The 16,527-nt window shown below is 39.9% G+C and overlaps 1 protein-coding gene across 36 annotated transcripts in view; it reads left to right on the top strand.

The window, feature by feature from the left end:
• The window catches only part of adgrb2 (adhesion G protein-coupled receptor B2), a 296,094-nt gene that overhangs the window by 243,447 nt on the left and 36,120 nt on the right, over positions 1-16,527 (top strand). For all 36 annotated transcript variants that reach the window (XM_061816759.1, XM_061816839.1, XM_061816819.1 and 33 more), the window contains 4 exons: positions 408-495; positions 1,167-1,269; positions 3,865-3,908; positions 14,602-14,728. In XM_061816759.1, the coding sequence (XP_061672743.1) occupies positions 408-495; positions 1,167-1,269; positions 3,865-3,908; positions 14,602-14,728 (362 nt within the window). The remainder of the gene's footprint in view (positions 1-407; positions 496-1,166; positions 1,270-3,864; positions 3,909-14,601; positions 14,729-16,527) is intronic.

Genomic DNA, 16,527 nt, shown 5'->3' with positions numbered 1-16,527 from the left:
ACTGAAGACTCAGTAGTCAAAGACATAAAATGAATAATGACAATTACAATTTTGTGTGATTTACACTGCAACTCTTGACAGTTTTTGCAGACACATTAACTGTAAAGGATGCTCCAGAATGCTGCTGAATCCAATGCAAGTAATTTATCGTAGTAACACGTTATGTGTCAATACTTTTCTTGATCCCCCAAAAATAAAAAATTATAACGATCAAGTTCACAGATATTTTGGTCTTTTATGAGCATTTGCTGAAAATATATCAATGCACTTGGCACACCCACTTGTCAAAGGGGGCGGGGGAGGGATCCATATATCGTAAAACCAGATGAGTAATTGTACTGTTACAGGTTGTCGCAGAAGCGTTTCATATTTTTGGCTAATAGGCGGCTGAACATCGTGTGTTTCAGAGGCGGAGACAAATTCCGAGTCAACGATGTACTATGTCATTGGCGCCATCCTGTACAGAACGTTGGGCAATATTTTACCAGCACCAAAGTGAGTACTGCTCATTAAAACCTCCTTTCCGAACTTAATCAACACCTTGTGAGCATGCCACCCAGAAGAGTATTTTTTTTTTACCCACATCCTGAACTTTATATTACCTTTAATTTTTCTTTTTACTCTGAAAACTTTACATCTTCTTGCGCTCGCCATGTACTTCTCAATATCTTTTCTATTTTGGTGCTCTTTCTTCTGCTTCTTCCTCCCTAATTCCAAGCACCCTCATTCCTCATCAGTCTTTCCTCATGTACTATCTGTGTCTGGGTAGTTATCAGACAAATGTTTTACATCTACAAAAGTTGCATTTCGCTGCTTTTTTTTTATCACAGTATATTAATGTACAGCCAAGTTTTGAATTGATTCTTGTCCTAATATGTCCTCAAACTTGCACAGAACCTTCATCTGAAAAATAAATAGATCGGCTAGTTGTCATAATGAGAGATGGTGTTTGTGCTGTTCTGGAGCATTTTTATTCAGGTCAGTCCAGAGTCAGTGACAAACTATTTGTTCTATTGAACATTATTTTAAGGAATCTCCTTGCACCGCCTTCTTTTTACTTTGTAACAAATATGTAATAATGAATACTTGTCAGGGATTTCGATGTGCTGTGACATGTACTTACAGTAACTTTAGAATTGCATTAAAATAAGTACACTCTTTTGCAGCCAACCTGCAGTGATCAACTCCAAGATCCTGACAGTGACAATCCGACCGGAATTACAACCCGGTGATCCTGTGGTGGTGGTGGAGCTCGCTCCCCTTTTCAATGTAAGCACAATAGTCGACTCGAGTCCCAACAAATTAAAACTAATATGCACCATGATGTCCCATCACTCACTATATACTGTGTGTGTGTATATATATATATATATATATATATATATATATATATATATATATATTTTTTTTTATACTCACACCAGCTTGTGTTTGCTGAGTCAAGCAAAAGAAGAAAATGCTGCATGCTATAAAGTGTCTAAATAAACATGCACCTTTTTGACTCTCTTTTGGTACCCATTCCGTTTATACTGCATTGGAATATGTTATTATATACGACTCTCCGCTTATGCTTCTTAGCGGGCACAACTACCGCCTGGCAACCTCAATAAGTTGTCTATTTCATTACACCGCTTGGGTGGGAAGGTGGACACACAATCCAGAAAAATAAAGAAATACAACGTTGACTCATTAATGCAGTCTACACACACACACACATACACACCTACACACGTGCATGCAAACTACCAATTTTTGCATTGTCAACTTGAACCTCCTTGACATTACACGTCCGTCCAAAATTCATCATAAACAAAAGTAATAATAAGCCATTCTGATTGATGATGTCAGTGCCTCCTTTTCTCCTACCATTATTCACAAATCTTTTGTTTGAGTTTTAATTATGTATGCTGGGTCTTGTGTTATCCCGTAATATCCTAGACAGTCTGTATGCTATTGTCTTATGAAAAAGGAGAAGCGGCCATGTTCCTCAGCTGTAGCAACGCTCGGCGTTAACCTTGCCCAAAAGTAGAAACAGCCAGCTGCCGAAACTGTGCCCAAGGCTTCATTCTCAAAGGAGAGGTCGTGACCTTTCTGAAAAGGTCAGCGGTTGGTTCCCTTCCACCTAAAAGTGTGTGTGTGTTTTTAAATAGTAATTAAGAAGCAGGTGGTCAGAAATGGGAGCGTCCTGGGAGTGAACCCCGAGACGATGGCAAATGTTACACACCCCTCACCTCTTCCTCATCTCATCCACCTCAAACCTTCATCCGGCCTTTCCGTAGCGCTCCCCCAGCTCACCAGCCAGGTTAAGTAATTGAACTTTAATCTGGTTTGCTTTCATCAAAACGCATCCTCCAAGTGCTAAGCTTTCCTGGCTCCCCCCCAAGCGGTCCTTTGCAGCTCATCTGATTAGTGTAAAATATTCGCCATCAATATTCAGCAAGACAGCAAACCACATGTGGTGGGAAAAAAATATGAAAGGGGAAGCCGAAGAAAATAGCTGCTTAGGTGGAGAGCATCCTCGTGCAGCTGTTTCAATCAAACAACTGCTGCCGTCTTTTGAGGGACATCAAGCGAGCAGATGCAACACATCTGCATTGTGGGAGTGTGCTGTTGTCACTGGGCCTCTAATGCACAGTCGGGCGTGATGAGCTCTGATTGACGGCTGTATACGAACACACAAACTCGGCTCTGCAAGGCGCGCACATACACATGCTGCTGTCGGTGGTGGCGGTTTGCGTGCGAGGCGGTGCGTTGTCATCCATCAATCTGGGTCGCCTAGCTCCTCATAAATCTTGCATCGTCCTGTCTTGACGAGTCCAGCCTGTGTCGAGGCCCCCGGATTCTCCTGTTCACGGAAGACTTAGTCGTGAACTTTTTACAAAGAAGGTGAGGTGACTTGGCGTTTTCCTAACTCTTTCAAGTCAAACTTGAATGGTCAAATGAGCCAGTGCTTGTATTTAGAAAATATTTTTTCTCGGTTAAAATAATTTCATACTAGCCACATGGTCATCATCAGCTTGAGAGCACTGCTTTAATACAATTTTACCAAAAGGGGGAGCCCAAAGGCAAATTGCTAAAGCAGCGCATAGACATGAGCAACAGACTTGAACACACTTACTTCTGATAAAAGGTCCACTTTGAAGTTTGCTGAAACAAATGCAATCTTAATCTCTTGTCTCACAGGCATCTTTTGTTGTCAAATCCAATCTTAATTTTTTTTTCAAAACTGCAGCAAAATTGGATTTGGCGTCACAGTTCCAATATCAATCCAACTAAATGATCCATATACAGTATAATAATCAAGCCAGAGATCATTAGCGAAGAGATGAGTCAGTTTAAGGTATTGATCCTGTGATGAATTCACTGATTTCGTCAAGCTATATCTTCTGGGTGGCCTCTCACCTGGATTCTGTTATTCTATTTTTTTATTGCTTGAACAATTTGGTACATTCTGAAGCTTCTGTGCACTCAAGTTAGTTAAACATGCCCTTAAAAATGCTTGGTTGCATATTCATTTTGGTGCTACCCTGCCTTCTAATAAACTTATTAGTGCCAATGGTATTGCCATGGCAACAACAGGTTGGTGCCCATCAGGAGGAAAATCTGCTACCCTCAAAATCGATTAGTGGATTCTTATTCTGATGGCATTTTTTTCATTTTATTATATTTTTTTTAATCAGTAGTTGCTTCTCAAACCAGAACCGTTTTCTGTATTGCGCCCTCCTCCCACTGTTTCTCATTCCCTCGTTTTGATTGTGTTTGCCTCTCTCCATCATTCACGCAGCATCAGTTTTTATCCTCAGGCAACGAGCTTCAACCTCTGCAATAGCGCTAACCGATTATCCTCCACCCTTTGTCTTCCAGGGTACATCCGATGCTCAGTGCGTCGTCTGGGACTACGGCAACCCGTGAGTGACTCTGAATTATTTTTAATGCTTCCTCGGACGTGCGTACGCCGCCGTTCCGAGTCAATGCTGATCTCGTTCGGTGCCGGTGTCCGGTCGGATTTGTTTTATTAATGGACTGAGACCGGTGTAACAATGTTCCCTGCTTTTCCTCTTAGTGTTAATTAAATGACCCAGTGAAAGCAGATACAATCCTCCCTGTGAAGAGTTCAAAAGTATCTCTGCTCAGATTTCCTTAGTGTACCAATGCTTTATATGACTTCGCTCTCGTTTCCACAATTTAAATTACTTGGAACATATTCACCTCATATTTTTTCTTTCCTTGCGGATGGTCGATTGGATTTGAACAACACAGTCCAGATTTATTTGCTTTCCAATGTATCTACTGTATGTAGGCCAGTGCTTCGCTGCATACTGGCACATCTCCACTCCTAAATGTAAACCAGCACAATCAATTATGTTCTTTTTTTTTCCCCTCACCAACCATTTACATATCCTTTTTTTTTCTACTTTGGTCACAGTCCTGTCATGCTTACTGATAAGAACAGATGTTTCAGTTCAGCTCCCGCTTCATCTTTACTCTCACAAATCTCAGAACATCCCATTATGTTATGTTTTGCTAAAATGGCCGAACTTCAGACGCTCATGTTCAGTGATGCATTCATCTTGATTCCCTCCTTTCGATGCCTCAGTCAGCGTTGACCTTCTCAATAGTTGATCAAATGTGTCATGCTCGTTATGAGCCTCGCTGTCCATTTTTGACAACAGCAAGAACTGTTCATCAGATTACAAAGTCTTCATGAGATGACATTTACGCAGCGGTCAAATTGGGCTTTCCGGTTGATTTCATGAAGGCTTGAGCAAGACACTTCATTCAGGTGCAAGTGGAAATGCATTTCTGTTTCAGCTGATAAAGAGCATACATTTTGTTCAAAACGATGCAAATGGTGATTGCCGGCTTCCCTTTTCCCCCCATCACTTTATCTTTTGCTCAAGAAAAAAACTTTTATAGGGTTTTAATTTGTCATGCAGACAAACATCAATTGGCACAGTATAGCGAGCATTCAAATATGTTGGCCAGGATTTGGAGAATTTTCTTGCAGAAAGGAGCACATGCAACAACTAGCCAAAAATATTTGTAAAAACAAAACAAAAAAGATAAGTAGTAATTCTATGCTAATGTATGTTTATGATTCTCAAACCCAATCACTCAGTTCAAACACTTCATGTGGTGCATGCACATAATCGGATCGTAATTTGAACACACCCAGTAGAATATAGTGATCTAATTTATGCAAGCATGCCCCAGGAGTTATTCTTTCACATGATTTTGCAAATGAGTGGTGGCACAAGCACTTATAGGAGGAGGAAAGTGGACAGCATATCGTGTCCAGCTGCACAGTGTTGCGTTACGTTGACGGGAAGCAACTGAAAACTCGGCAAAGAAGATTTTGTACAAACAAGAGATCGCATCAAGCGGCCAACTAAAATAAACAATAGTGGAAAAAAGAGAACAGTCGCTAACTCACACACACACACACACACACACACACACAGATGCACTGGGCACTTGAGTGTGACACATATAATACCAACTCACTCCAATGGAAAAACTGTTGCCGCGAAACATCATTGAAGTGGCACATGTACAATTATATTATTTTTCATTTAACCACAAACCAAATAGCAGACTTCTCAGGAAGAAGTGGATTGGCTTGGCCACTGTACTTATATAATAATAATAATAATAATAATAATAATAATAAATAGAGGAAAACAGCCAAGAAATAAAGGAGAGAGTGCCGTTATTGAAGAGGCTTTTGGCAATGGGCAACAGATACTCTCGACGCTGCGCTTTTCAGCCACAAGTTCATTTATAATCTCCGTGGAAAGATAAATATATTTTCTTGGAAAACACATATGTATGAAAACATTTGGTGTTTTTTGACTTGTTTTTGTGAATACTTGTAGCCTTTTTGGTTAGTCAACTGATGGGCTGGGAAATGAAAAAACAAAGAAAAGAATGGAAATATATGGTGATATAGCTTTTAACATAAAAGGTTACTGCACACAAACTTAATTGTTTAACTACCTCAAGCCTGCTCTAATTGAGTAGCTGGATATTTTCACTGTCATTTGCTCACAGTTTGTAGTATTCATCATTCAAATGATTTTTTATGCGTGTTTATTTATTTATTTATTTTGCCCTGAACGTGCCCATATGTCTGGACCATCTGCTCAATTCTTTGGACTTAACATTCCTTCCCTTTATCTCCAATTTGCCTCCCTGTAACCTACACTCAACCTTTGCTGGCTTTTTGAAGTAATTTTACTTTGCAACAAGCAGAGCAGTTACATTTGTTGGTTGATGACGTTTCTTTTTCTGTTTTCTTTCTATACTTTGGAGCAAAATTGTAATATAAATGTACATTGCAGATGCGGACATCTCTAATGTACATGTTTCCTTTGCTCGATTTGCATTTATGCATCATGCTGTTTACGTGCTGCATCCCAATTTTAGTTAGTATCCAAGCAACATGCTGGCAAACCAAAATTGCAATGCGTCACCGGCAGCTAAGTAGTCGCATTGCACAGCTTGCTTAAAATAAGACCCATTAGTTAAAGATGAATGTAATGCACACCACAGATGAGTGGATAACATTCAGCACGTGAGGGGGTCAGGGGTCATTCAATCCTATTTCTAATCTGCAGCATTTTTCAGTTTGATCTGGGATCAGCTTTTAAAGACCCACGAAGCGAGCTCTGCCCCCACCGTCTGTCACTGCCATGGAGAAATAATGACCTGTGCAACACAACAAGCTGCAATTACCTCACTTTGACCACAAGCTTGCTTCATTACTAATATTCTGCAAATTGAGAGGGGGGGGCCCAAGTATAATTTAAGCATACAAAATTATTCATGCATTTATTTTTTAGAATCATCAAAACCTTCATCTTCCATCCAACCAAACCTGAAAATACATGACATAATGAAAACTGTATGGCTGTATTCCTTAGGTGGCTCACTCATTCATTCACTGAAACTGAATATTGTTTTTTTTTAAGTGACTAAAATTTCCGAAAGTTAATTCTATTCATCCATTTTCCATGTCCTCATTAGGGTTATGGCCGCAAGCTAGAGATTGAATTTGTCCCAGATGACATTGCGCGAGAAGCAGGATGTACTCTGTGCTTGCTGCCAGCTAATAACAAGGTTAATTTTTACAAATTAAAAAAAAGGCATATAAGTTCCACGTTTTGTGATGTTATTTACCTCACTGTCTTGAATATAAGTCACAAAATTAAACTTGATTTTTATTCTTATTTGTTCATCATAACATGCTTCAAAGTCAACCTTATAGGATCCTTTAGTATGCAATAAAGTTTGCACGAAGCTGAACATTAATTTTAGCGCTGACATTTGCTCAATATAAGCAATTACATACCAGTTTGATGTATTCTAGACCAGTGATTTGTCAATTACAAAGATATATCTTTGTTCATCTATCAATGCCATCGACGTACAGTGACGGGCAGAGCGATTAAGGGCTATTCCACCAGATGTTAGAATGTACCTGTTGCCATTCCTTTGAGTATACTGTATCAGCTTTGTGTTCATTTAAACAGCCCCGGATGTCACACTAAGTCAACTGATGAGTAAATTTGCATGAGCTTATCATTTTTTTAGTCTTCATAGGTTTTTAATCTTGTTTGGTGGTGTGCCGTGAGATTTTCGTCATGTAAAATGGATGACTTTGCTGGATAAAGATTGGGAAACCTTGTTTTCTCGAACACTAAAGTAGGTTATTCTTGTCGCATGATCCCAATTATAAGCTAGTATACCATCTTACATGATTTTGATGTGATTTTCACATGAGATGATTGCAAACAGTCGGTTTAGCCGCTCCTGCTACTCTCTCTGCATTAGCAAACACTTGTGGTGAAACGCACTTAGTAGACGTGTAGCGGCCAGCAGGGAGGGGGCGGACGGGCTGATGGGGATTGCTCCACTTTCCCATCTGACTGAGCAGAAGGGCTCAGAAGTGTGTCAAACAGCGAATCAGCGCATCAAGAGGGACTGGGCCAGTAGGGCTTATGCAGGATCTGCCTCCGCGGGGCGTCTCAGACGTGCACGGGCTCATTCCCTCAGTTATCAAAACGGTCCTTTGTGGCGCATGCTCGTAAGCCGGCTTCATTTCTCCAAGCGTGAATGTTCACATTTCTTAAGGACTGATGTACTTTGCTTACTTTTTGGTGACTTTCAGCCACTGTGGCTTGTTGGGAGTGAAAGTAAAATATTTATAAATCTGGGCCCTGACTTCCTGCGATCGGTGGACCACATGGATATACAAGCCTGTTTGCAATGTTACCTTTTCATCTGGAATAACGCACTAATGTAAAGCAGGGTCTGAACAATAATTCCCACATTTTTTTTCTTTTTTTTTTTGCTCAAGTTTACTTTTACATTCACGTGACAGCCTTAATGGACTTTTGTGTCTCATCAACAACATCTCTGATAGTGGTAAAATTATGCATTCGTATTTAGATTAGAATTTAAGAATAAAAGTGCAACACACGCCGCCTTTACTGATGGAATTTTGGAATTCGAGAGGGGTAAGTAACCACTACACACGCCCCAAAACAACTAAGATATGCTGTAGTTGCGTTTCTGTGTCCTGATGAATATTTCAAAGATGGTTATTTGAAAGCAGGTGGGCTGCGAAACATGGCTTCTGCTTATCTCGTTCACATATGCATTATCCTCTTTAATCGTATGCTGTTAGTGAATGTGGGCTGAAAGGCCACAGTTGTCTCCAAGTTGCATTTCTGACCTTGACTTATCCGGCGGAAATGCCCTTTTCCCTAAAAGCCATTTTCCCTCAAAAGCTTCACAAAGATTCAACTTTAGGACAAATCTTTACTTGCAAATGATCAGTCATGACTGCGCAGTTATTAAATGTTTCCTTTCTCCTCCACAAGAGGATTGATAATCCATTTTCCACATGAATCACTTTCTTTCCAGCCATATTGCCTGTCCATGTTAATCGAGACTGCCGTCGCTTGCGGTGTCGGGCCATTTATGGCCGTAGACAAGCTGTATCTCTGCTTTCTGGTTCACGCTCCGGCTTGCACGTCAGGAAGAAAGATAATCCCTGAAAAGAAGCTTTATAAATTAGCTCATGGGCTTTGGAGGTCAATGACAAAGCACGCTTGATGCGTGAGAAGCACGGAGGAACCAGACTGGGCAGCGCATGCACACATCCCTACAAAGTTTAACCACGATAACGTCATAAACGTCGTCAACTAGGTCCCAAACTGTTTTAATTCACCTTCACTGGTTATTTTTAGATGGGAGGGGGGTATTAATGTATGACTGCGAGATGTTCTTTTCAGAGCTATTCATTTTAAAAATAATATTGGATATAAACTTGTTCAGCATTGTGTTGGATGTAATGCTAGAATGTTGCATTCTACTTTATTGATTGAAATTGCCTGATAAGAGTGGAAAAAAATATGTCATTGTGAATTTGTTATTTATAAAGTTATAACTAAGTTACAACTAAGTCAGACACAATGCAAGCATGAAATAGTAAGACTAAATTTCATGATGTCATTCTGTACACTCCATTGAGTTCACTAAATATTTCACTTTGCAACATGGATAACATTAAGAAACACAAGCTGTTTTGGCCTGTACTTAAACATCCTACCAAGCATCAGATAATCGCATGTTGTTCTGCTTCTAAGCTCCAACGGTCTCAGCGACAGGGGAAGGGGGGAAAAAAAATGGCTACACACAGTCAAGATGTGGGTCAAATACATTTATGGACGTTCATACATGGAGATGAAACATGTTGGGCAGATGTTCCTGCGTTTGTGTGTCACTCAGACCTGCATAATGGATGGTATATAGAGCTAAGTGGGTTGTGCGTCACATGAACAATTTAATTGTGTATTTCTTCCTCACATGTACTGTATGTTGGGCAAAGGCAGCTATACTGTACAGAAATACAAAAAATATACACTACACTCAATTGCAGTAGGTAGGAATGTGCATTTAACGAATTATAATTATTATTGTCATAGAGGGATTGATCGAAATTACATTTCCGAAAAAAAACATTTAAATGGAAATGTTTGTTTTATTGTTATTGAATATGAATATTGAAGTTATTGTTCCCTCTGTGGTCACATGTGAAAGTTCTGCTTGTGAGCCCTCTTAAAATCCTCCAATTTATCTTCTGCCTGTGTATCCACTACTTCAATTTTACTGTTATTAACATTTCATTGTATTCCCTCTTGCTTTCATTGATGCAACCATATGAACTTTACATACTTCTGTGCTTCGTTTCATATCGTTTCATGTAACTTTTTGAAAAAAGATTATTATTAAAGAGAAGATGATCATTAATGCCATACTCACTGACACAGCCAGAAAAGCAATTTAGACAACCTACAAAATGGAGAAATCTGAAAATGTAATATGTGAAAACTGGAAGGCTTTTGTTGAATCTCATAAATTACTTTTGACAATATTTGGCAGCGTCTTAAGTTAGCCTACTGTTTTAATCGCCGGGACTTTAATGACTGCTGTAATGCAGGATGACATTGGCAGTTCCTTGATATTAAATAGATCCTGAACGGTGTCTGCTGACTTTAGTCCACACACACACAAAAAAAAAGTGCACAGTGTGACTGAGGACTGGATAAAAGTTGTTCTGGATGGGAACCTTTGGCAACTTCACGTTTTGCGTTTACAAGCAAGGCCCATAAAAGGGTTGCTTTCATGGCGAATTTACCTGCGTCGAGATGAAATCCTTTCATCTACAACATCACTTTTGAGAATTCATAGCATGTTTAACCTTTTTCTTTTCTTAATAGGGTGCAATTGGCTTTCATAGTGCTGCCCTTTCAGTCAAGAGTCAGCGCCAATTTATTCTCAGAAGGCATAAAAGGTCAATTTTCACTGTTGCTCTGAAGGTCGTTTTCCAATTTTTTCCTCCACATAAAATATGTAACACTATTGCACTCCCAAACAGTGAAAAGAAAACAGTAAACAATATAATGAATGTGTACTCTGTGAAAATTGAATGTTGAGGAATCATTCCGCAGGTGCATTGTATTGGGGCTGTTGTGTGCCGCTCTGTCCCAATTTGTTGGTTGTTCTGAGACTTCTGAATGTGTGGTGCAAAAAAAAATATATATATATATATCGCTGCAACACTTGGATTGATTGCCATGACATTTTGTGCAGACATTTACGGTCCCCAGAGGAGAAAGAATGCCGGCTTTGGTGAATCGCTTATGTTTTATTTACCGCAGCCATCAGGTGAAAGGTTTTTACTTAAATCAAATTTTTGAAATGTTTCACCAGCCAGAATGTCACATAGATGGAAATATGAGGCATATGATGGGCGGTTTTAGAGATCAGCTCGAGTAGATGTCAGTCATATTAAGAAAAACACCGACAATAATGATAATGGTAATAATTTTGATGTGAGATATGCATGCAGCTACTGATTGATGGACACACAGTGGCTTTGACCCCAATGTGACACTTTGACTATAGAATACTTTTGAGTTTGTCAAGCATAAATTTCTTGTTAATCCATGTGTGCACTGAGGGATAACTTCCCGAAAGAATGAATCCAGTGTGAGCGTTCGTTTAATAAAACTTTGCTCCTTGTCAGAGGCACAAGCAAACAACAGCTGTGTCGATTATCACAATGCTGTAAACCTTCTTATATTTTACTGTGTAATGCCAGTTGCAATATGCAATATACATTCAAGAGCGTTGGCTTTCAAAAAAAAAAAAAAACTGCACACCTGTTTGTACATCTGGGATCCGTGTTGATGATAAGGCAAGCGGGCTGCAGCTTAATTTAAATGCTAACATAAAATAAGGAAGAAAATCTATTTATCCCTCGTAAACAGTCAAATCGGAATACTTAAGTGACCCCCGCAGTGTGCAGGCGTAGCACTCGAGATTTTCGCAGTGACAAAATTCAGGGTTTCCTCCAATTATTGGTAAAAACACAAGATAAACACATTAAATCTGACTTAATTAGAGCAAAGTCAACAGTCAATAAAAATAAAAAACCTCTGAAGCTAAATCAATGTACTGATGGGCTTGAGGCAGATCATGTGGTGAGTTGTTTGCCATTACCCAACATCACACGTGATTAGAATGGACTCCAAAAACATGTCACTGGGTGCATGTACATGGACACAAAAATACAGCGTAATACATTAGAATATTAATCAGAAGTCGTAAAACTCACTGTCATCTTCCTTGATGACCTCAACAAATATTAAGAGGTGACTGACAGACTGAACGGCTAATTAGTCTGATAAATTCAAAATTGGGACAGGATGTAATGTGACCGCAGCGGCATACTGTGATGCTAATTCTGTGGAAATCCATTAGTGTCTATTTAAATGTCTGTAAATCAAAAGCACGCTAACCTTCTTGGAATCCAACTAAGCTTTTAAGCAACACATGCATAATATAAGCACATGTAAGTCATTAATTCTGTTCAGATGATTTGACTCAATTGTTAAAATGCCCACCATATTCCCCCCTGCTTTGTGTTTTCAATCTTTAATCCACACACGCCTGACAAAGTGCCTGTCGACTGTCATCTTTGTGACTCATTTCCTTCTTTGACGTTCCATTGTGCAGATTTGGGATTTGTACTCATGATAGTAGCGTAAGGAACTGAACGTGTGTCAATACGCTTGACGCGCTTACTTTCATGTTAAAACCTACGTATGGGAAATCACATTGGTTGGCTGTCATATTGCATTTCGTACGTTGTATTTTAGCGCCGGTGGCCATGAACGGTTGTTACTGTTTAATAGAGCGAAGCAAGAAAAACAGCATAGTACCAGTAATTTCTCTAAGGCCAAAGTGGAAGAACAATGCATTTAATTCTTGTGGTTTGTACCACGTGTAGTGTCAGACTACCTTATCAATGTGAAGACATTTGACGAAAAAAAAAATCTTTTGGCCCACTGCAGAAAGATTAGTGAATGGATGCTATAGAAACTGGTAGTATAAGCCCTGACCTTGAGCCCAAGGTTGTGTTGACCAATGTGCAAAACTGTGAAAAAGAAGACGTGGTCCAAAATTGCCTTAAAGTCACACGTGTAAATAAAAAATGGGCTGTTTGTAAGATTTACCATAATCCCTGCCTCCTCTACGCTTTCTATTTGGGAGACAGCATCAAAATTGTGACTCATCTGTTGAGGAGATTCCCATCAGGCACTGGCAGCATCAGACAGGACCTTGATATAATGGCCTCCTCTGCCTATCGCTACGACACACACTTTCCGGTCCGGCGATCCAGGATTTGTTGGCTTAATTTTAGTGCAGTGAACGGGACCTGGAGAAAAGCCACCCATATGTATTGATAGTCAACCATCTAATTAAACAGATTTGTTTCATCCTCACTTCCAAAAAGTAAAAGCTCTGTGTTGTGGCAGAGGAAGCTTCTGCTCTCATCGCTGAGATGAAAACATGTCTCGAAATACTGTATAGAAGTCCAGAAGCACTTTTACAGTACAAGGCTAATTAACATATTATTGAATTAATCCCTCTTTGTAGTAGAATTATTATAAAAATAGAAGTGCTGTATTTTTTTAAAATTCTAGTTCTTGAAACTGATGTCATTATTGTGCCAGTGTAATTAAATGTCCATTGGTTGTAGTCTTGTGAAGACAATCAAGCCACTGTTATAGAAGGCCAACTTTTAAGTAGGCACGCAATCGGGTACACCGTGCACCAAAGTGCCCACTTGTGCACTGCTATGAAGTCGCCAATCCGAACGCGTTGGAGTGCTTCTAGAAGCTTGAATGCATCGCATTTCCCATCCATTCACTAGTGAGGGTACTCATTAATAACACTTTGAAAAGGAGATAATTAAGTTCCTTGCAAAAGAGCTGAAAGGTGTTGAAGTAAACCAGCACTTGTGAAGTTCAATTTCACCTATTTTAAAAAATATATATTTTCTCTACCACATATGGTCATTACTGTTGCAGGTGAGTTGCAGCCCATCCCCATCTGATTTTGGGCAAGAGGCAGGTTAAGAACCTTTATTATAAATAACTAACTGATGGAAGTGTTATAAACGTTGAGCGTTTCTAGCCCAATTTTAGTGTTGCTAAAGCACCCCTAATTTTTTAGATCATTTTTATTTGGTATCTGTCTTTTTTTTTTTTTTTTAGCACACTGCAAATGAGTTTAAACATACAATACAACAAAAACAAGAACTCGGCACTCATGACCATCTGATCCTAGAATCTCCGCTCTTATCTACCTTTGAATTTGTGCCAGCTAAAGTCTGAAGATAATTCTTCCAGGAGAAGCAGTAATTTAAAGCAACAAATAAGGCGGATGTTTAGGTTGCTAAACACGGACACCTGGAACAAGTTGAGTGAGAGTGGCTGCTTATGCCAACAGGATGTAAGAGGACAAGAATATCATGCATATTAAACCTTAAGAGTGAATGGATCACTGCAGGAACTTGGTGAACTCCACAGGGAAGGTTTATCCCGCGAGACTCTGTCCTTCTTTCCGTCCCTCATAGGTGGATGTTCTTATAGGCGTGTAACAGCCGTGTGATTCTCACAATCCCTGTTGATGTCCCCTATGCAATCACCCCCCCCCCACTCTCCCTTTTCTCTCCACCTCCAGGGAAGCTGGTGCTGAAAACTGGGGCACAGAAGGCTGCCAAACGCTCACATCAACCACTGTCCAAACCAAATGCCTGTGCAGCAGGATATCCACCTACGCTGTGTTAGCGCAGCAAGCTAAAGAGCCGGTGAGTCACCACCGCATAATCTGATGTACTCTTTGGGACTTGGGGGAGGCTAATTAGGCAACTACTACCAAGGGTTAGGTCAGGGAGCTGTTAGCGTAGTTTAAATTTAGATTGCATCACGCGTTAGTTGGATTACTGCGGCAGGCTCCGTGGGTGCCAGCATCTTGTTATTATAGTGAGCTTGTGATGGGGCATCTAGATGAAGTTTGAATCCAAGATGTCTTCACTTTTCTTTCTTTTTGTTAAACAATCACATTTCCCTGGATCACGCAATTTGTGCAAATCGAACAAAGCTACCATTGACAAAACATTGTCACAGCAGAAGATTTAATGCAGCCTTGCAGTTGTCAAAAGTGATTTTGTTCAACATTTGATCTCAAGCTAAGTAAAGGTCACTTTTTGGTGTGCGTGTGACGGATGAGAAGAGGCGTCAAGAGGACAGAGTATTTTATCGAGACTGTATGTGTTTTTGCCTGAGGTGCATAACCTGCTATAAATAGTTCAAATAGCTTGTGGTGTGCGTTTGACATGATTGAAAAAGGCTTTTTAGTAGTTTAGGGGGGAACATGTTCTTATAGATTGACCCACTCTCTTGTAGGGTGCTAATGGACTTCCCAAAGACCTAGCAGTGCCACGGTTTACTTTGCTCTTACTAACAACTGCAGTGCTCGTTCACTACCAGAACCTATTTAATTGTGTAACACACCTTCTACCTTCCCACGTTTAGCCTTAAAAACAAAAAAAAAGAAAAAAAACAGGAACTATTTAATATTTAATGCCACACTTTTTTCAGAAAGTTCACTGATTTTGCACAGTTTTTCTCACTTTGCGACGCAGCTCCCCAAATTCAACATTCACGAAATGTAACCCTCCTGAGGACTGCCAAAGGATGTTGTCAGGCTTGTGTGCATGTACGTTTTGGTGTATAAATGATGGTAGTGGGTTGGCAGTTTTAAAGCATTGCCTCTTGATGTGTAAAACCGAAACAAAGGAAAAAAAAAAATATCCATTGAGGATAACTACAAGGTGTCATGCAGCTGGAAAGGAGATGGTGAAAATGGAGGACATGTAAAAACAGAAGAGGAAGAAAGGTGTCAATTTGTTATGGGAAAAATAAGGACCTGCAGAGGAAAAGAGGTGATAGATAAAAATGTTTTATTTCTTTTCATTCCACAGTGCAATGTAAAAATATTGTATCGTTAATATTTTTACATGGTACATTATTCTGGAGACATCTTTTAACCAATCAATGTTAGATTAGATGTGACTAAGACATTTTGGACAATCCTCTGGTTCCACCTTTGTGGAAATAGTTTAGGGACTTCCATTTTGTGGACAACAGTGCTTGGCCCTGAGTCCATATAGGTACGCGTCAATCAGATTCTGAAAAAAATTGTCCACCTTTTCAGTTACGGTAGCTGTTACTTGCAGAGCTCCTCGAGGTTTTCAAACTGCAAAGCTGCGGTCCTTTCCCATAACCACACAACCAGGCCAACTGTGTTGCATGAACTCGGAGGCAAGTTCAAATGCACATTGACTTTTGGGCCAAACCATTAATGCCAGTACTTAGGACCAGAAGGTGTGGGTCAGTGCCCTTGTGTAAATGGCACCCATGCAGTCAGGAGTTCCTGGAACCAGCGCTAAGTGCACTTTGTAGCTTTAGGGTCCTTCACAATCAGCTTTCAATTTCAGATGTGATTAGTATTCCCTTAAACGACGAGAGATCGACTGAATTAATTAGGCAACATGTGACGCTGCCCGATCCGGACATGCATCACAATCAGCCACTAGCACTTGGT

Source organism: Syngnathoides biaculeatus, chromosome 1 (assembly GCF_019802595.1).
Source record: "Syngnathoides biaculeatus isolate LvHL_M chromosome 1, ASM1980259v1, whole genome shotgun sequence".
Classification (NCBI taxonomy): Eukaryota; Metazoa; Chordata; class Actinopteri; order Syngnathiformes; family Syngnathidae; genus Syngnathoides; species Syngnathoides biaculeatus.
Note: the sequence above shows the minus strand (reverse complement) of the source record. Positions and strands in the feature narration are given on the sequence as shown.